This window comes from Bombina bombina, chromosome 11 (genome assembly GCF_027579735.1).
Source record: "Bombina bombina isolate aBomBom1 chromosome 11, aBomBom1.pri, whole genome shotgun sequence".
NCBI lineage: Eukaryota > Metazoa > Chordata > Amphibia > Anura > Bombinatoridae > Bombina > Bombina bombina.
Window position 1 is genome coordinate 57918551 of NC_069509.1, and position 22676 is coordinate 57941226.

Below are 22676 nucleotides of genomic sequence, written 5' to 3' on the forward strand. Positions count from 1 at the left end.
ATGGTACAGCCACTGCCCCTCTCTCTTGCACAGCCACTGCCCCTCTCTCTTGCACAGCCACTGCCCCTCTCTCTGGTACAGCCACTGCTCCTCTCTATGGTACAGCCACTGCTCCTCCACTGCCCCTCTCTCTTGCACAGCCACTGCCCCTCTCTCTGGTACAGCCACTGCTCCTCTCTCTGGTACAGCCACTGCTCCTCTCTCTGGTACAGCCACTGCCGCTCTCTCTTGTACAGTCACTATTTCAAGGGCGATTCCTGCAGCTGCTTTAAATACAATTAAATCTGCTGCTTTTATGAGTATATTGTTTTTTTAGCAAAGGGTACCTATGAGTCACCTACCCTTTGTGATTAGTAAGAAGTAGAAAACTGATACAGTTTTAACACTTGTATTATGCCACAGTCATTTTATGACAAAACATGTTTAGACCTGCTCTTGTAGAAGCACAGGAGGCTGCATTGTATTATATATATGTCACATGCTATTTACCCTTTATCCTGTTTAATTTTGAGTCCACTACTAGGGGGTGCGGATAGGTAAATGTATTGTCTTTTACCAGAGAATAAATTAGCCGAGAATGATGATGTCTGACACATACATTTTACAGTTGCTGACTTTAGTAGAATTAGAGGGAAGACATTATGGAACAAAATACAATAAGTCTGTATCTGTCACTATCTCCCTATGGTATCTGCTCTCTCCAGTGATGCTGACATTGAGAAGATTCTGCACCTGGCCAGCATGAACAAGCTGGAGGTGGTTCCGCTGGTGCAAACATTTGGACATTTGGAGGTGGGTCTGAGATTTTATTTTTTACTTTATATTCTTATTGTATACAAAGATTATGAAATGTATCAGGTCTGGCAGCTCTTAGCCTCAATAGAGAGGGAGTGTAGTGATATAATGTCATCTTTGTGGGCTGGTTTTTGTCTGTGTGACTTTGTGCTGAAAACTCCCATCCTGGTCACCGAATTAAACCCCAACTCCACGCAACCATTTAAACCACCCCACCCCACTCAACCATTTAAACCCCAACTCCACATAACCATTTAAACCCCCCACCCTTCTCAACCATTTAAAGCCCCACTCAACCATTTAAACCCCAACCCTACTCAACCATTTAAAGCCCCACTCAACCATTTAAACCCCAACCCTACTCAACCATTTAAAGCCCCACTCAACCATTTAAACCCCAAACCCACTCAACCATTTAAAGCCCCACTCAACCATTTAAACCCCAACCCCACTCAACCATTTAAAGCCCAACCCCACTCAACCATTTAAACCCCAACTCCACATAACCATTTAAACCCCCCACCCTTCTCAACCATGTAAAGCCCCACTCAACCATTTAAACCCCAACCCCACGCAACCATTTAAACCCCAACCCCACGCAACCATTTAAACCTCCCCACCCCACTCAACCATTTAAACCCCAACCCCACGCAACCATTTAAACCTCCCCACCCCACTCAACCATTTAAACCCCAACTCCACATAACCATTTAAACCCCCCACCCTTCTCAACCATTTAAAGCCCCACTCAACCATATAAACCCCAACCCCACTCAACCATTTAAAGCCCCACTCAACCATTTAAACCCTAAACCCACTCAACCATTTAAAGCCCCACTCAACCATTTAAACCCCAACCCCACTCAACCATTTAAAGCCCCACTGAACCATTTAAACCCCAACCCCACTCAACCATTTAAAGCCCCAACCCATGCAACCATTTAAAGCCCCACTCAACCATTTAAACCCCAACCCCACTCAACCATTTAAAGCCCCACGCCACTCAACCATTTAAACCCCCCACCCCACTCAACCATTTAAAGCCCCACTCAACCATTTAAACCCCAACCCCACTCAACCATTTAAAGCACCACCCCACTCACCCATTTAAAAACCCCACCCCACTCACTCAATTAACGTCCAGATTATGAATGGAGCGCTAACAGTTACGCACAAGTGATAAGGGATTTATCGCCGGTGTTTGCACTCGTCGGGTTTACCGCTGGTATTACAAGTTGAAAGTAAACGCGATTGCTTGAGCGCAATCACAATTTACGCTAGAATGATTACCGCATGTGAAGAACATTGGAATGTGAAATATTCATATTTTCATGTGAGGTTTTTTTATTCAACTTTTTTTGCTTCATTAACTTCTATGGGGGAATACGCGAATGCACATGCGATATTCTAAGATCGGCTTTTTACATGCGTCAGGTTAGCGCAAGAGCAATAATTTATAATTTTTTTCCAATATTGTTTTATTGTGAAAGAAAACACATTATAATGACAACAGTTTCAGGGGTAACATATAAAATCAAAGATCCAACAGTAGCTGAATAACAGTTTCAATAGGCAATGATATGTGTACAATTAGTCTTTTAACATGGACACACAAAATTTTCTAAGATTGAGTAGCCTATCGTAGTGAACGAGGTTTACAAGTAAGTTTCAATTACGAAAACTATCACGGCAACATCAGCAAAAGTATTACAATGGACATGAAAAGTCAGCTGGTAATTATGATAAAACGTAAGTTCAAGTGCAAAGGGCGTCACCAGGTGGGGCAAGCAACCTCAAGGGAGAGGGGGGGGTCACATATTAGGAAAAAGGTAAAGGGGGGAGGAAAGGGAAAATATTCAATTTAATATAAGATTTGGGTGGGGTTCTGAATTAGATATTACTTTACAAGGTAAGGCTGGGAAAACTGCAATGCATATGTGATAGTCTTTGGTCGTCCTGGTATAGGAGAGCAATAATTTTTTATTTTCAAATCATAATACTGGAGCAACCCAACGTGCTAACTTAGTAGTTAACGCTTGAACTGGAGCGTTAACTACCCACCTATTTCACTCACTTAAACCCCCCCATTTCGTGCACCAGCCTAAAACTCACAACAAAAGTCACAACACATTTATTTCATGATCCTTCTGTATCCTATTCAGTAACTTGGGTGCTTTAACCTGACCTTACTTGTGTAATCAATTGTCCTCTCTTTACAGTATGTTCTAAAGCATGATAAGTACCGTGCCATGCGGGAGGTGGAGCGCTACCCAAACAGCCTGAACCCTCACTTTGCTGACGCTCTGCCACTGGTAAAAATGCTATTGACACAAGTCCTGGATAAACACCCCAAATGTAACTGGGTCCATATTGGAGCTGACGAGGTGAGGACACTGCGAGAACATCTGTTATAAGCCTACACCACTGTGCTTGTGTGTGACAAATTTACATAGGTATCTTTCTTTAATCGCCCTGGTTTATGTGTGACATTGTAGTGTCAGTGTTCTCAAAACTATGTATTATGCATAAAAAAGCAGCAATTAAACTTTTTAAAACATTTTTGGTTAAAACTGAAAACTGTTCAGGTTTAAATTAAATTAAAACTAGCATAAAATTCACAGCTGATACTGTGCCCAATTGTGCTTTTCACAAAGAAGAACTTTCCTGAAGTAAATCAGTCTGATCACACCTAATAAGGTCAATACAGCCCCAAAAAAACAGGCAATTCTGCTCTGAACAAGGAACATGACAACCCCAGACAATCGTTTCAGCCTTCCGTGGGCCTCGTAAGTGAGGTGCAGCCATATACCTCTACGCACATTGGTGAGATGCAGCCATATACCTCTAAGAAGTCCACATCTGGTTTGCCCCACTACCCTTATGGAGACTTCCTCAGGGTCATAATACAAATGGATACAGAAAGAGAAGTGCTCTACCAGGAACGTACAACAGCTCAGTAACTTGTTCTACGCAGAGTTACCACCCAGGAGCAACCTTTTTTAGCCAAATTGTGCTTTTCACAGAAGAGAAATTTTCTGAAGTATTTCAGTCTGATCCGCCTAGTAAGGTCAGTCCGGTCCCGAAATACCAGGCAATCATGCTCTGATAAAAGAACATGACAACCCTATATCCCCCTAAGCACATTTGGCAAGGAGTCCATGTCTAGTTTCCCTCATCACCCTTAGGGAGACTTCCACAGAGTCATAATACATTCTCCCTAAGTGTAATGGGGGGAAACCAGACGTGGACTCCTTGTCCAATGTGCTAAGAGCAATGTTGCTGCACCTCACTGACGAGGCCCCCAGAAGGCCGAAGCGATCGTCTGGGGTTCCTCATGCGCTCCAACCTATGCCAATATTTACCTGGGTTGGTGGGAACGTGAGATCGTTTTTTGGGTTTACCTTGACTAAATATACTGATAATGTGATCCTGTGGCTCCGGTACATAGATGATCTCTTGATTCTATGGAAAGGAAATGAATCCCTCTTTAAGGAATTTTTAGGTATACTCAATACCAATGATCTGAATCTTAAATTAATTTATCATATAAGTCCAAAGGAGGTGGAATTCTTGGATATCAAGATAAGTAAAGATAGTACAGGGCATCTAAGTACAGATCTCTTCAGGAAACCTACAGCTACCAACTCAATCTTGGAATACAGCAGCTACCATTCCTGTCCTACTACAAGAGCCATACCAGTCGGGGAATTTTGGTGACTGAGGAGGAATTGTTCAGATTTAAGTACTTTCTTTTTAAGATCTAAAGAATTGAAACTGAGACTCAAATCTAGAGGCTATACATGTAAAGTTACATTTACATGTAAGATCACAAAAATTCTACAAAGAGATCACAAAAATCCTGAATAAGCACTGTGACATCCTCAGGTCTGATGAAGATTTAAAAGAGGTGGTGGGGGAACGAATTGCAGTAAGTTGGAAAAGGGCACCAACGATCAGTAACAAACTCGTGAGGAGTCACTTTGTACGCAAACAAAATAGACAAGTAATATCTGGAACCCATAGCTGTGAGTCTTGTTCTTTTTGTAAATACATGCATAACCTGAAAGAGGTGGAAATTTTCCCAAGGGGTTCTAAAAAGTTAGCCAATTTTGCTAATTGCAGAACGAGAAATGTGCTGTACTGTCTACAGTGTGATTGTCACACATTCTATGTGGGTTTCACTACAAGGGAAGTACGAACCCGACTGTCTGAACACATTAATAACATCAGAAATAGTTTAGAAGTTACTAAAAAAGGCAAGACCTTGACATCAGTTACGAGACATTTTTTTTGAAATATCACAAGGCCAAACCAGTTGTCAAAATGTCGGTACTAAAAGTAATAAAGACAGGCATACGAGGTGAGAACATTGAGCAAATGTTACTACAATCTGAGAGCAGATGGATTTTCTGTCTCAACTCTATGACACCGAAGGGTATGAATGAGAATGCAGGATATGGGTCTTTCTTATAAATAACAGGGTATATTATGGGTATTTAGCAGACAACCTATATATCTACCCATGTGTAGCTTCAATTTCAACTTGTTATTCAGGGATATGTGCGTTTTACAACATATGAGAATTTTTATGATTAGTAGCAGTTTATAATCTAATCTACACTCGTTGTTTATTTTAACCCAATAGTATACACATTCTCAGGATAACCTGTGCTCATAGAATCACCTCACACAATGGTTTAACTGCTTTGTACAAGCAATATTATAACCAGAGACACAAGTTAATATTTTACCATATGGTATACATAATAAACTAAAAGGATACTTTCCTTTTTAACACCTCTGCATTTTCATCTGTGTATGTCACTGAATTTATCACCACCTTACATACGTATGAGTAGTGCAAAACATCTTTTCTAACTGTTTTATGTATAATAATTGGTTCTCTATAACATCTAAATCTGAATCAAGTTAAAATGACTCCCTTATTAATTAGATATGCTGTTAGGTTTACATGAAAGGATCATAATAGGTTGGTGTATGAAACATAATGTAACAATATAAAGGCTTTTTACAGCTCTTAACACTATTCCACAATTTAGGTCCTCCAAACTGGTCTTTAAGTTGATGCCATTCAAAAAATGTCTATCGCAATTTTTGCGGTAGTTACCACTAATAGCAACAAATATTACTGTGATAGTCTTTCTGCTGTATATACAAGTTCTCGATATTTACATTTCGATTGCACCCATGCTCGCTACCCAATAGAGATAAGGGGGAGTAACCTATGAGTCTTTCTGTCAGTCTAACAAGTACATGTTAGCTGGTCACATGACTTGCTGAATGAATAGCGATCACGCCTGTCAGATAGGCTACAATGGTGGGGGTGTGAATCATACCTCCTCCGGATTGGTCTCTACAGGCTTTTTAAGGATAGGGCTATCTACACTCATGTTCGCCTTTGAAAAAGCTACGACGAAATGCGCATCAGGCGACCGCTACCTCATGTGAGCTGCTAGGAGTTTGGTGTGAAATTTGTTCCACAAACATTCGAAGCCAATTTACTAAGCATTTACTGTTGATGTAACTTATGGGTACTGTTTGGTATTAGGTATGGGTGTTTAGACTTGAGTTTATTGGGACTATGTCCCTGCTTAATATGTAAAATAAGTGCATATATAACACCTTGTTCCTTTACTGGGAGTACACTACTTCCCTTCCCATATAAGTAATTAACTGCTGAGTATTTCATACTTATTGCCTGTCATTTAGCAGTCTCACACAGGCCTGATAGCTTACTTTCTTTTAGTTAATTGTATGTGTGTTTGTCTTGTTGATATATCCGTTTGTTGCAGATTTTTACCATATACATATCAATAAAAGTTCATTTTTATTTATAGTTTAATATTTTCCCAATTCTTTTGTAAATTTTGAACATAAGTGAGTGTTCTATAAGGTGCTTCCTTTCTATTCTCAATATGATCGTCTGGGTTGCCATGTTCCTTGTTCAGAGGAGGATTACCTGGTATTTCGGGGCTGAACCGACTTTACTTGGCGATATCAGACTGATATACTTCAGGAAAGTTCTCCTCTGTGAAAAGCATAATTGAGCTAAAAGTGGCTGCTCCTAGGTGGTAACTTGCCATAGATCAAGCTACTGAGCTGTTGTTCGTTCCTAGTAGAGTATCTTCATAGTTTAATTGCAGCACAAAACAGGTGAAAATAAATAATATAAATATACTTCTCATAATTTAAACATTTTTGGAGAATTACATTTTTGTGTTCTACGCCTTAAAGACAAATTATATTTTACATTAGTCACGTCATAAATGAACAAAACTGTGGGCATGAATATGGGGCTTATCCTATCCGGCAGAGCTTGCAATCTAATAAAGTTGCTTCTTCCTGCAGGTTTACCATCTTGGTGAAGGGCAGGATTCCAAGAGCTGGCTAAACGATAACAAAGGTGACCTGGGCAAGATGTTTCTCGCTCACATCTTAGAGGTGGTGAAATTCCTGCGCACTGACTACCCTAACAAGCAGCCGATCATGTGGGATGACATGCTCAGGAAGCTTAGTGTAGAAGTCATCAAGGGTGAGAGCACATCAGCATATAACCATCTCATATGTAGCGTAACGTTCCATAAAGGGACATTACATACTAAGAACATTTCATTCACCCCCTACTTATTATGGGTGCCGCCATTTTGGAAACTAGGTTACACTGGGGGTATCTGAAGTAGAGTTACTGCACATGTGCAAACACATCAGCACTGGAATGCAGTGAAAGCTTTCAACATGACGGCACTCCTGACTAGAGGGGGCAGGGAAAAACCTCAATACCAAGCTTATGAAATTAATTTAGTGTTTAATGTCCCTGTAATTATGTATGGAAGTCTAAAAACTAATGATTCCTATAGAGAGAGCAATCCTATGAAGTTTAGCCATCCTCCATCTATGCCCCCCCAGCTCTACCTACTTAACACACATGACTTCACCTACTCTTATTCCACCCAAAGGACAACCAACAACTGCCCACTGGCTTCCCAAAATTATTTTCTAGAACAACCCCCTAGCGCAGGGGTCAGCAACCGTGGCACCCCAGATGTTTTGGAACTACATTTCCTATGATGCTGTCATTCTTTAGGCTGTCTGAGCATCATGGGAAATGTAGTTCCAAAACATCTGCAGTGTCAGGGTTGCTGACCCATGCCCTAACGGACCTTCTTTCCTTCTCCGTTTTTTTTTCTTTTTGTTTCTTTTTGTCGTTCCTTCCTTCTATCTTCCCATTGCAGTACTGACTATGTCACTTCCCCCTCCTTGCATGCACAACCTTTTCACATAAGCATTTATCATTGCTGTTACAACAATATTTATTTGTTTGTTTTTTTCAGCTTCTAGTATCATCCAGTATGTATCTCCAGTGCTGTGGATTTACAGTCCAAATTTCAACATCCCCCAGACAGGTAAGTAGCTTAGACTCTAATGGTCCTGACAAGTTCTTTGTGATATCTTTTCCAAACATCACTTTGTAAATAATAATATTTATATTCTGGAACAAGGCTACTACATAATTCATGAATAACCTTAAAGTGACACTTAAAAAATGAAAGTTTCATGATTCTGATAGAGATCACAATTTAAAATCACTTTCCAATATACTTCTATTATCAAAATGTGCAGTCTTTTTATATGCACACCTTCTGAGGCTCCAGCTCCTACTGAGCATGCGTAAAAGTGCACAGTATATACATTTGCATTTTTTTGATTGGCTGAATGCTGTCACATGATACAAGAGAAAATTAGATTAGCTTTGAAATTTGCCAGAAAATAATCTCCTACTTGTTTTAAAATTCAAAGTAAGTGATATTGCATTGTCTTTTTTATATATGTATATATCTGTGATTGACTGATGGCTGTGTGTCAGGTGGGAGGCTGATCTGTACACTAAAGCTAAAATTAACCCTACAAGCTACCTAATTAACCCCTTCACTGCTGGGCATAATACAAGTGTGGTGCGCAGTGGCATTTAGCGGCCTTCTAATTACCAAAAATCAACGCCAAAGCCATATATGCCTGCTATTTCTGAACAAAGGGGATCCCAGAGAAGCATTTACAACCATTTGTGCCATAATTGCACAAGCTGTTTGTAAATAATTTCAGTGAGAAACCTAAAGTTTGTAAAAAAAAGTGAACAATTTTTTATACCAAAATGGGCCTAGATCAATACTTTGGGTTGTCTACTAAAACAAAATATATACATATCAAGGGATATTCAGGGATTCCTGACAGATATCAGTGTTACAATGTAACTATCGCTAATTTTGAAGAAAAAAAATGGGTTGGAAATAGCAAACACTGGGTATTTCTAAACTCAGGACAAAATTTAGAAACTATTTAGCATGGGTGTTGTTTGGTGGTTGTAGATGTTGTCAGTATATGGCCGGGTTATAATACAACAATATATTTAAAAATTATTATTTAAAACCAACCCCCAATAAAATGCATATACGAAAAAATTTAAATTAATGTAACTTCCTAAATTCTTTATATTAGTTACATTTATAAACACATTGAATTATATTTATAGAAAACCAGATAGGAATCAAACTATACAAGTTTCAACTGTTACAATATTCTTTACAAAGCAAACCAAATGTACCTTTAGAATTAACCTTATTCACAATTTAATTGCATTACCTCACCACAATGAAATACCAAAGTATGGGCCACTAACTTTCAGACCAGCACAATTAAACTATTTAGCCTACAATTTATCCTATATAACTCTAATTTAAAACTTCAGACATTATATATATTATTTGTGCAAACAACCAATTCCTATGCCAATTTCTCTGAGCTGAAATAAACTCTTTAGCAGCAATAAGGCAAATTCTAAAATATATATGTATATATATATATATATATATATATATATATATTTGCAAAGATAAATTACTTAACATTAATGATTAGTTTTAAACTACACAGGGCTATGAAACACAAGTTTAAAATACAAATTGGGTCCTTTTAAATTTACTAACTGCAATTAGACTGTAGCAATAATGAATGTATTTGCTTTAAAATATCAAATTATATACTTAACAATTTCTTATACTTCACCAAATAAGCAAATCAATTCTTCCAGGGTTCTTCTGATAAATCCAATTTCACCTCATAAATTAAAAGAGGTGATTTTTGCAAGATGGATAAAAATTAGGCCCAGATTGCTTTATAATAGACTGGATCCCAAGGCAGCAGTTTGTCAGTCAAAATTCAGCAGCAGAGTCCTTTTTTCTCTCTTGCCTGGGGTTATATCACGTGATATAATCCCACCCCTTTTTATTCTAATCATCAGTGATAAATTCGATAGGCCCTTAACGAAGCTTTTCTTTTTGGATTGGCCCTTCAGATGCTTAGCATTGATTGGCTATTTGGGAGACACCTCCCTGATTGGCTCATCTGGCTCTGCATGTGTTCCAATAGTTAATTTATTTGGCTGTCATACCAGTTTTAATCCCCTAGGGGGCAGTAGACAACCGCAAATGCAGTTTCACCATCAAAAATTGCTAACAGTCTAATTATTTAACCTTTAAAATGTTTATCAAACATATTATAATCTCTTGTATTAATAAATCATATGTTTCATATATGGTCCGCACAGTCTCATTTTCTCTGATCATTTTAAGACCAAACGTGAAAATATTCCACTTATAATATATTAAAAATGCATTTAAAAATCATATCTTCTATGAAACGATTTAAAAGGATTATAATACCTTCATCATGGATTCACTTACTCTCTCAGCCATCATCTCAACATCAAACACACACCTTGAGATCATCAACCAGATGTCATTTTCATATCATTATATCTATATTGAATTACTATCCCATAAAGATTAATATTTCACATTCCTAATAATTTTTGAGTACATAGATTGATGTTTATGGCTAATATTCATAGGACATCTTGTTGTCTGAAAAATAAAGAAACAGATGTTGTAATTTTAAAATAAACACTTATACATTTATGTTACAGTATTTAAAATTATACAGGCTGTATTTTAAAAATGAATTTAACAACTGCAATGTCACATGTGTCTCTGTTTAGCTATTTTTTTAAATTGAGACGTATATCTGAGCTTCGTGTATTCAAAACTCAATAGGGAGCACTTAACATCTAGAGGGGATGAATCACTTCTTCAGCTAAAACAGTTTTTTCCTGAATCTAATTAAGCTTCAAACTAAATCCAGTGAGCCATGGTGTTAAATTATCACATTTGTCTGTTAGTGAAGGTTGGCATATGCTTCTCCCAGATCAGAATGTATATTGAGAATTTTCAAAGGGCTTCTGAGCATATTTTCCACCAAAACACAGATTATTGGCTCCATCAACCCAGGGGTTTGTGCTGGTTAATGAGATAGATGCTCTCTTTTGAACTCTTAGATGTTATGTTAATCAGGAGAAAGTATCTCATGTCTGATCTCAGATTTGGAATACATAGAATGTATTCAGTGATAAAATGAGCATGCTCAAACTTACTATTTGAGAGATTTCATACTTATTTTATCATATATATATATATATATATATATATATATATATATATATATATATATATATCAGACATCCCAGACTTTGTTTTTTTTTTTGTTTATAAATAGATCATCTACAAAACATTTATGCAAAGAAAAATGAGTCTATAATGTCCCTTTAAGGGTAAGAAAATTGAAAAATGGTCTGGTCACTAAGGGGTTAAAGAGACATGAAACCCAAAAATTTTCTTTCATGATTTAGGTAGAACATTCAATTTTAAACAACTTTCCAATTTACCTCTATTATCAAAGGTGCTTCATTCTTTTGGTATCATTTGTTGAAGGAGCAGCATTGCACTACTGGCTTCTAACTGAACAAATGGGTGAGTCAATGACAATCAGTATATATATATGCAGCCACCAATCAGCAGCTAGAACCTAGGTTATTTGATGCTCTTAAGCTTTCCTAGATAAACCTTTCAGCAAAGGATAACAAGAGAAGGAAGCAAATTAAATAATAGAAGTAAATTAGAAAGTTGTTTAAAATGATATGCTCTGACTGAACCATAAAAGAAAAATTTTGTGTTTAATGTCCCTTTAATTAACCTTTAATAGTAAATACACAACTGATACTGCTTTATTAGTTTCAAATCAAACACCTTTTTTAGTTTGTTCTTTTTTTTCTCAGAAAAGATTATCTCCAAGTATCAAGACAGCGGATTTAAAACTATTTGGTTTGCAAGCGCTTTCAAAGGGGCATCAACAGTTGACCAAATGTGGACTCCTATCAGCACGCACATGAAGAATCATCAGTTGTGGAGTCAGATGATTAAATCCATGTCTCGTTTCCCTAAAATACACTACCAGGGTATCGCTCTCACAGGGTGGCAAAGGTGAGTGCACCAGAATGCATGCAATATGTAGGTATTTTATATTCTGTATAAGAGTGTTTAGGGAACTACCACTTCCTGTATCTCAAATGTCTCACAAACTGCTGGATTATCCCAAATTTTAATTTAAAGGGAAAAAACACTCTCATGTGATTAATCCCATAATGAAAGTTCATTTGAGCTTAAAGGGACATTAAACACTTTCAGATGATAATATAAAAATTGATAAATTGTATATATAAAAAAATCTTTGCAATATACTTTAATTATTTATTTTGTCCCCTTTTCCTGTAATTCTATTCTGAAATTGTTAGCTTTTCAGTTCCTGTAAGAAATGAAAGCGCAAAACACTATTATATCCCACGCAGCCATTTGCTACACACTCTAGTGACCTATTTATTACTGTCCCTAATTGGACACAGTAGAGAAGGTAACCTAAGTTACAACATGGCAGCTCCCATTGTTTTATAGACACTAACACTTTACACGTCTTTTGTCAATATTTAAACAGCTAATGAAACTTTAAAAAGTATTTCTATGTATTATTCTCAGACTAATCGTTTCTTTGAATGCATCATTCTACATAGCTTTTATTTAGTGTTTATTGTCCCTTTAAGAGCTTGCTTACCTTCTTCACAATGATAACAATGCTCTTTTGGAAAACCTCTGGTATATTTTACTTCACTTGAATGCACTCCCCCATGCCTACTGGTTGCTCCATAAGCTGCAGACATGCTTTCAGCCAATGACAAGCAAGTTAGCCAGAGTGTCACAAACAAAGGGGTGTGGTCCTTGACAAACCAGTGTTTAACTAATGCGGCTCGCAACCATCTCTAAGATAATGCTGTTGATGTTAACAGTGAACACTTTGTGACCCCTACTTTGACTATTTTATATAGCTCTGTAATGAAGGTGAAAAGGACATTAAACACCTCTTTTGTTAAAAAAAATTGTGCTCGTCTCACACTGGAGGTCAAATCTTGTAATCTAAGTATGTTGCAAAATACAGCAAAATTGCCTAAATCCTCTACATACAACGCAAAGATTGCTTAGACACTCACAGCTGGCCCTAAATAGCCAACATCAAGATATTTTGATACTGTGGGCAATTTGCAGCATACTTAGGCTACAGAATTCGACTTCCGACTTCTCTAGGGAGTGGGGGCAAAGCACCATTTTATACAGCAAAGAAATGTCTTTTGCAACAAAAGCAAGCCATATAAATAATGACTGTTTATTGCAATGTTGATTAATTTTCATTAAAGGGATAGTCTAGTCAAAATTAAACTTCCATGATTCAGACAGAGCAGGCAATTTTAAGCAACTTTCTAATTTACTCCTATTATCAATTTTTCTTTGTTCTCTTGGTATCTTTATGTGAAAAAGTTGGAATGTAAGCTTAGGAGCCGGCCCATTTATTTGTTCAGCACCCTGGGTAGCGCTTGCTGATTGGTGGCTAAATGTAGCTTTTTCAAATAAAGACAGCAAGAGAACAAAGAAAAATTGATAATAGGAGTAGATTAGAAAGTTGCTTAAAATTGCCTGCTCTACTGGTAACATTACCGGACGTGATGTAAGTTTTCTCCACATATTATGATCATTTATATGCCTGGCAAGAATCATATATATCACATAGAGATATATTTTGGGAGAAGATTCAAAATCCTACTTTGACCTCTGATGAAAGTGCGAATTTGACCTCCTCTATCTCGGAATTTGAAATTAAAAAAGCTATTAAGAACTTACACCTAGATAAGGCACCAGGCCCGGATGCAATCCCCAATGAGTTTTATAAAATTTTAAGTCAAGATATTACCCCATACCTAGAAAATCTTTTTAACTTTTATTATTCTGGGGTTAATACTATCCCATCAAATTTCTCTGCGTCAGTAACTATGCTGATCTTGAAGCCAGGGAAGGATCCTTTAAAGAAAGAATCTTATAGACCCATAGCACTCCTTAATTCTGATTACAAAATACTTACCTTCATTCTTGCCAGTCGTCTGCAAACTCTTTTACCAAATATTATCCCTCCAAGCCAGACAGGGTTCATGCATAAGAGAAACTCTGCAGCCAAGATAAGAGACATTTTTTAACTATTGATTATTATAATGCATCAGAAGGAATTGCTGAAAAGGGGAAAATAAATAGACATGTGCATGGCGAAAAAATTTGGTTCGGTTCGGATCGATTCGGATTTTTTCGAATTTCGGTTCGGAGCGATTACAATTCGGAAAAATTTGAATCAATTTGGTTCGGATTTGTTTCGGATTCATTTGTATTCGAATAAATTCGGTTCGGATTTGTTTCGGATTCATTTGGATTCGAATAAATTCGGCTGGATTCGATTCGGTTCGGAAATTCGGAATTTCGGTAAGTGTTAGGTGGGATTAGACTAGTATTATGTACTGTACATTAGGTGTAACCCATAGCAGAGTGATATAACCTAATATACTGTACAATACTAGTGTAATCCATGGCCATCCGAATGTACCGAATAAATCCGAAGTTATTCGGATTTATTCGGTAGATTTGGCACTATTTTAATTCGGTGATTCGGTTCGATCCGAATCCCCAAATTTGCCGAATTTCCGAATCGAACATGTCTAAAAATAAATTTAAAAGATTTAGCGATTATTTCAGTAGATGCAGAAAAAGCGTTTGACTCCATTCACTATGACCATTTAATTTTTTCTTTATATAAATTTGGATTCAAAGAAAATTTTGTCAGATTTATTCAAAATTTGTATAGCAATGTTACTACAAAATTAGTTGTGAATAGCAATTTATCACCAGATATAAGGCTTAGCAGCGGTGCACGACAAGGATGCCCTTTGTCTCCCTTTCTTTTAAATATTATAATTGAACCCTTGGCTATTATGATTAGGCAATATCAGGAGGGCATTAAAGTAGGGCATAAAGAACTTAAAATAGCTCTATATGTAGATGATATTCTTTTATATGTGTTGAATACTAAAATAAATATTCCAAGAATATTAAACAATATCGAGCAGTTTGGGTCCTTTTCTAATTACAAGATTAACACCTTAAAATCTGAAATTTTCTGGATTAAGAGGAATAGAGAATTTATTAAGGAAATCCTTTTTAAAGTAGCAACTACGTGTTTCAAATATTTGGGTATTTACATATCTCTTCACCCAGAAAATTGGTACAATCTTAATATTCTCTCTGTTCTTGATAAAGTTAAAAAGTCCAATTGAAATTGGCAAAGTTTTCCTCTTTCTATATTGGGGAGGATAGCTTTATTTGAAATGGTTGTTCTTCCAAAAATATTGTATGTGATGCAAAATACCCCAGTTTTTCTGAGAGGAAGGGATTTGAAAGATTTAAATACTGCAATCCGTGGATTTATTTGGCAAAAAAAAGCCACAAATCTCTTTAAAAATTGGGAAAATTGGGAGGTTTGGCGCTACCTGATGTATGAATATATAACTTGATTTTTTTAGCACGGATATTAATTGATTGGATTCTGAAATTAGATTATTTCACAAATAATGACTTAGAAATTAATACAACGTACCTACTCTCCCCGGTAGCTTTGATACACTGTGAATCCGCTATAGTACCTAAAAATATAAAAAATAAATAAATCTGTCTATACGCCTATTTTAGCCTGGCGAAAGATTCTTGTAATGTTATCAATCCAACCCAATATTTCTAAATATCAAGTTATCCTAGGAAATCCAGAATTTCAACATGGGACCCAGTCGGAGGTGTTCCAGAAATGGGAAAGTTCAGGGTTAAACAAGATCTCCCAACTAATAGAAACAGAAAATCAAACAGTGAAAAAAATGTAATGCTTTGAGTCAAGAATTTGATCTTTCAAATAAAGATTTGTTTGCATATTTACAAGTCAGACATTACATATCAAAGATAGTGATGGAGCGCGGCTGGAGATTGGACTAGGGCAGGATAGAGGATTGGCTTACTTTGGCTGGAAATGGTATTTTGTCTGTTTCCACTGGGTACCAGATGCTTATTTCACGAGAAGGTGATTTTAATGTGAGAGAAATCTCCCAACAGTGGGGTAATCTAATTCCTTCTGAAACAGTAACTGCAAGTTAGGTGATTTGGGCTGGTAATGCAAACTGCACTATCATCAACCTGGATAGAAGCACATATGAAATTAATATATAGAACCTATTATACCCCAGAGAAGGGCTGGAAATGGGGAAACTCAACCTTTAGTTCCTGTCCTAAATGTTCTTACCCAAGGGCCAATTTGGTTCATATGATCTGGGAATGCCTGAAAATGTATCAGCTATGGCAAAAAAATAATATATTGGGCACTCAAGAAACTCAAGATGCCCATGAGTAACATTCACATTATACATATAGTTTTTCTTTGGGAGGGGACTCCTGAGGGCCAATATATGAAACTGATTAATTTGATCATTTTGGCGGTTAGATATCTGATTCTCAGGAAATGGAAAGAGCCAGTTGTCCCTAATATTCTGGAAGTTAGGAATTATTAAAAAAAAACAAAAAAAACAGTATATACTAGAACAGGGCTCGACAAACCCAGGAGCCTGGGAGCCACTCGCTCCTAGAATTTCACCCCTGGCTCCTAACTTTTTGGGTTATCCTCCATATATCTATATACAATTTAAACTGCCTGGCTCCTAAATATTCTTACTGGCTCCTAATTTTTAAACAGATTTGTCAAGTGCTGTAAACTAGAACAATATAACGTAGATCTTAATAATCGAGATATATGTACTTTTTTCAAAAAATGGTCTCCTTTCATTAAAACTTTCCCCCCGAATGAAATCGATCATATCATTTATTCCTTAAGAGATTCGGAAATAGTTTTATTAGGGGTATGGTGAAAAACGTGGTGGGGTGCTCCTTATTTATTTTTTTTCTCTCCCCCCTCCTCCCCCTCCGCCCTCAATTAATTTAGCGAACTAACAGAAAGAAAGATCAAAAATTATATTATAACTCCTAAATAGTCTTACACTATTAAGATTTGTTAATGTAATTCTCTTGAAAGTAATGTATGTCATTTAATATATTATTTGGTTAAAGTCTAATGTTAAGACAAAAGAAAATGCCTTGGAAAATTATATGACAAGAATATGAATATGTAATTAAAGCAAAAAGATTTGTTAATATGATTGCCTAGACTAACAAGTCCTAAGTTTTAGGAGACATACAAGAGGATTTGTTTCTCTGTCTTCATTTTTAAGATATTTTGACTCCTGAATCCTTTGATTTTCGCATAATTGTGACAGCCTTGTTAGGCGGCCAATGGGTTTAATTTTGATAAAATGATGTGGTTTGTCCTGGCAGATACGATCATTATTCAGTGCTATGCGAGCTTCTTCCTGTGGGTATTCCATCCCTTGCCGTGTGTCTCCAGACATTACAGCACGGTAAGTGACTCCGGATCAGAAGCAGAGGGTATTTACCTGTCTGATGTGCTGACAACTCTCCCATTTCTACCTGTACAGGAAAGTTCACAGATGGAGCCAAAAAGGAAATGGCAAATATTCTGGGATTCAGTAACATTGATGCAGAGAAGAATATTTGGTAAATATGTTTAAAGGAACATGAATGTGGTGTATATTCTGTATATGCTGTATATGTGTGTGTGTGTGTATATCTATTCTATCTTATCAATCTATTTTATCTAATATATATTTATCTCATCTATCTTATCTATCTCATCTATCTAATATATCTATACTATGTCCATTTCATTTTTTCTTACCACTACCATCATTTTTAAGCTTTTGACCAAAAAACGTGTGTTTTTAGTTCAAATCTGCTTAGAATAATTGTTAAAAGAGAGACAAAAAAATATTGAAATGCACAATATACTTTAATTTGCATAGGTACTTCTGAGAAACGTTATCACAGGTTTTGTGTAGGTTGTACTTCTAGCATACGCAGGTAAGCTGTGCACACCCACACTGACATGTTCTAAGTGGTCTGACATTACGCTCTATGGGGTAGATTTATCATACCCCGAGCGGACATGATTGGCTATAGCGAATCATGGCTGCCCTGCACCGTTAAATGCTGACAGCGTATCAGCATTTAACATTGCACAAGCAGTTCTGGTGAACTGCTTGTGCAATGCCACCCCCTGCAGATTTGTGGCTAATCGGCCGCTAGCAGCGGGTGTCAATCAACCCGATAATATATAGGCGGCGAACGAGTTAAGGAGCAGAGGAAACAGTTACATTAGGGGCAATACGGCCTTAATAAATTGACCCCTATTGGCGAAATTTATAGACGCCGAAGGTCCTTGTTATAAAGGTGAGATCATGTTCAAAATTCTTTGAGCTTCCTTTACCTATCTCTTAAAGGGATTACTGAACCCACATTTTTTCTTTCATGATGTAGGAAGAGCAGCAACTTACTAATTTACTCCTATTATAAATTTTCCTTCGTTCTCTTGCTATCTTTATTTGAAAAGCAGGAATTTAAAGCTTAGGAGCCAGCCCATTTTTGGTTCGGAAATTGGGTTATGCTTGCTTATTGGTGACTAAATGCAGCCACCAATAAGCAAGCACTATCCAGGGTGCTGAACCTAAAATGGGCTGGTTCCTAAGCTTTACATTCCTGCTTTTTAAATAAATATAGCAAGAAAACGAAGGAAAGTTGATAATAGGAGTAAATTAGAAAGTTGCTTAAAATTGTATGCTCTACCTGAATCGTGAAAGAAAAAATTTGGGTTCAGTGTCCCTTTAAGTAGATGAAAAAATGTAAAATCCTATTTAGGAAATATTCATATTTAATAAAGTGTTCTAGTGTTTATTTACTGTAAATATTTTATATTTCTTGGTTCTGCACATAGCAGAATATGTTCTATGTATTTATAAATAGATATCCCTATATATATCTAATTTACTCCTATTATAAATTTTCCTTCGTTCTCTTGCTATCTTTATTTGAAAAGCAGGAATTTAAAGCTTAGGAGCCAGCCCATTTTTGGTTCGGAAATTGGGTTATGCTTGCTTATTGGTGACTAAATGCAGCCACCAATAAGCAAGCACTATCCAGGGTGCTGAACCTAAAATGGGCTGGTTCCTAAGCTTTACATTCCTGCTTTTTAAATAAATATAGCAAGAGAACGAAGGAAAGTTGATAATAGGAGTAAATTAGAAAGTTGCTTAAAATTGTATGCTCTACCTGAATCGTGAAAGAAAAAATTTGGGTTCAGTGTCCCTTTAAGTAGATGAAAAAATGTAAAATCCTATTTAGGAAATATTCATATTTAATAAAGTGTTCTAGTGTTTATTTACTGTAAATATTTTATATTTCTTGGTTCTGCACATAGCAGAATATGTTCTATGTATTTATAAATAGATATTCCTATATATATATCTGTATATGTATAGATATATATTGTACCAAAATACCATCAGATATATGTAAAAATATGTATTTATGAATAAATAAAACATATTCTGCTATGTGAAGAACATTGGAATGTGAAATATTAAGAATATGTGATCAGGTTTGTGCGCATGGGGTTAGCGCGCAAGTGAAAACAGTTTACTGTCTACTCCTAATACGAGCGCAACATGATGCATGCAAAAAGCTTACTTGTAGCGGAGTTAACGCCTGAGCAGGAACGTTAATTAGCACTCCACTTGTAACCTGGCCCATAATCTTTTAAAGGGACAGTCAAGGCCAAAAAAATATTTCATGATTTAAATAGGGAATGTAATTTTAAAAAACTTTCCAATTTACTTTTATCACCAATTTTGCTTTGTTCTCTTGGTATTCTTAGTTGAAAGCTAAACCTAGGAGGTTCATATGCAAATTTCTTAGACCTTGAAGACTGCCTCTAATCTGAATGCATTTTGACCACTAGAGGGCATTAGTTCATGTGTTTCATATAGATAACATTGAGCTCATGCACATAAAGTGACCTAGGAGTGAACACTGATTGGCTAAAATGCATGTCTGTCAAAGGAACTGAAATAAGGGGGCAGTCAGCAGAAGCTTAGATACAGGGTAATTATAGAGGTAAAACGTGTATTATTATAACTGTGTTGATTATGCAAAACTGGGGAATTGGTAATAAAGGAATTATCTTTTTTTTTAAACAACAAAAATTCTGTTGTTGACTGTCCCTTTAATTTGTTCCAAAATCCCAAACACTTTTACAAGTACTACTTAAAGGGACATGAAACACACATTTCTTCTTTTATGACAGATAGAACATACATTTTTGAACAACATTCCAATTTACTTCTATTATCAATTTTGCTTTATACTCTTGGTATCCTTTTATAGAAGGAACAGCAATGCATTACTGAGAGCTAGCTGAACACATTAATAAACCAATAACAAGAGACATTTATGTGAAGCCACCAATTAACAAGTAGCTCCCAGCTCCTGAGCCTACCTAGGTATGTGTTACAACAAAGGATACAAAAAGAGCAAAGCAAATTAGATAATAGAAGTAAATTGGAAATTCATTTAAAATAGTATGCCGTATCTGAATAACGAAAGAAAAAAAAATTGGTTTCATGTCCCTTTAAGGTAGACCCTACACCCCCTGTCGCAGGGCACTACATCTTACACAGGCACTGAAATCATAGACTACGGACAAGTTTTATACAAGTACATGTCTGTAAACAATCAGTTATTCTTCTTTATTTCACTTCTTGTAGTACTGGAAATGGTGCATTCCCGGGATCTGAGATTTTCCGCCTGGTCAAAAAAATTAACGAGGAGTTAAAAAAAAAGATCAGAGAACTACTGGAGGGAAACAAGTGAGTGAAATGTGAATTAGTAGGGAACTGGCACATATAGGCATACACCCTGTACCCACTTCAGGTACTCAAATGCACTGCACCCCCTGCAGGCAGTCACAGAGTACTACACCCTATACATGTACTGACAGATACTACACCCCCTGCAGACAGTGAAAGAGTACTACACCCAATACAGGTACTAACAGATACTACAGCCCCTGCAGGCAGTGAAAGAGTACTACACTCTATACAGGTACTAACAGATACTACACCCCCTGCAGGCAGTGAAAGAGTACTACACTCTATACAGTGACTAACAGATACTGCACCCCCTGCAGGCAGTGAAAGAGTACTACACCCTATACAGGTACTAACAGATACTACACCCCCTGCAGGCAGTGAAAGAGTACTACACTCTATACAGGTACTAACAGATACTGCACCCCCTGCAGGCAGTGAAAGAGTACTACACCCTATACAGGTACTGACAGATACTACACCCCCTGCAGGCAGTGAAAGAGTACTACACCCTATACAGGTACTAATAGATACTACACCCCCTGCAGGCAGTCACAGAGTACTACACCCTATTCAGGTACTAACAGATACTACACATCCTGCAGGCACTCACAGAGTACTGCACCCTATACAGGTACTAACAGATACTACACCCCCTGCAGGCAGTCACAGAGTACTACACCCTATACAGGTGTAACAGATACTACACATCCTGCAGGCACTCACAGAGTACTACACCCTATACAGGTACTAACAGATACTACACCCCCTGCAGGCAGTCACAGAGTACTACACCCTATACAGGTACTAACAGATACTACACCCCCTGCAGGCACTCACAGAGTACTACACCCTATACAGGTACTAACAGATACTACACCCCCTGCAGGCAGTCACAGAGTACTACACCCTATACAGGTACTAACAGATACTACACCCCCTGCAGGCACTCACAGAGTACTACACCCTATACAGGTACTGACAGAGGTTACACCCCCCCCCTGCATGCAGTCACAGAGTACTACACCCTATACAGGTACTAACAGATACTACACCCCCTGCAGGCAGTCACAGAGTACTACACCCTATACAGGTACTAACAGATACTACACCTCCTGCAGGCAGTCACAGACTACTACACCCTATACAGGTACTAACAGATACTACACCCCCTGCAGGCAGTCACAGAGCACTACACCCTATACAGGTACTGACAGAGGTTACAGCCCCCCCCCCCCTGCAGGCAGTCACAGAGCACTACACCCTATGCAGGTACTGACAGATACTACACCCCCTGCAGGCAGTCACAGAGCACTACACCCTATGCAGGTACTGACAGATACTACACCCCCTGCAGGCAGTCACAGAGCACTACCCTATGCAGGTACTGACAGATACTACACCCCCTGCAGGCAGTGAAAGAGTACTACTCCCTATGCAGGTAATGACAGAGGTTACACCCCCCCTGCATGCAGTCACAGAGCACTACACCCTATGCAGGTACTGACAGATACTACACCCCCTGCAGGTAGTCACAGAACACTACACCCTATGCAGGTACTGACAGACACTACACACCCTGCAGGCAGTCACAGAGCACTACACCCTATGCAGGTACTCACAGATACTACACCCCCTGCAGGCAGTCACAGAACACTACACCCTCTGCAGATACTGACAGACACTACACCCCCTGCAGGCAGTCACAGAACACTACACCCTCTGCAGATACTAATGG

At 37.5% G+C, this 22676-nt stretch overlaps 1 protein-coding gene across 1 annotated transcript in view; it reads left to right on the plus strand.

Moving 5' to 3' along the window:
• LOC128642086 (hexosaminidase D) overlaps positions 1–22676 on the plus strand; it is a 60455-nt gene that overhangs the window by 30467 nt on the left and 7312 nt on the right. Inside the window, exons 5-12 of the mRNA XM_053694743.1 lie at positions 705–792; positions 3015–3179; positions 7165–7348; positions 8148–8219; positions 11981–12185; positions 17496–17578; positions 17657–17735; positions 20837–20938. Coding sequence (XP_053550718.1) covers positions 705–792; positions 3015–3179; positions 7165–7348; positions 8148–8219; positions 11981–12185; positions 17496–17578; positions 17657–17735; positions 20837–20938 — 978 coding nt within the window. The remainder of the gene's footprint in view (positions 1–704; positions 793–3014; positions 3180–7164; positions 7349–8147; positions 8220–11980; positions 12186–17495; positions 17579–17656; positions 17736–20836; positions 20939–22676) is intronic.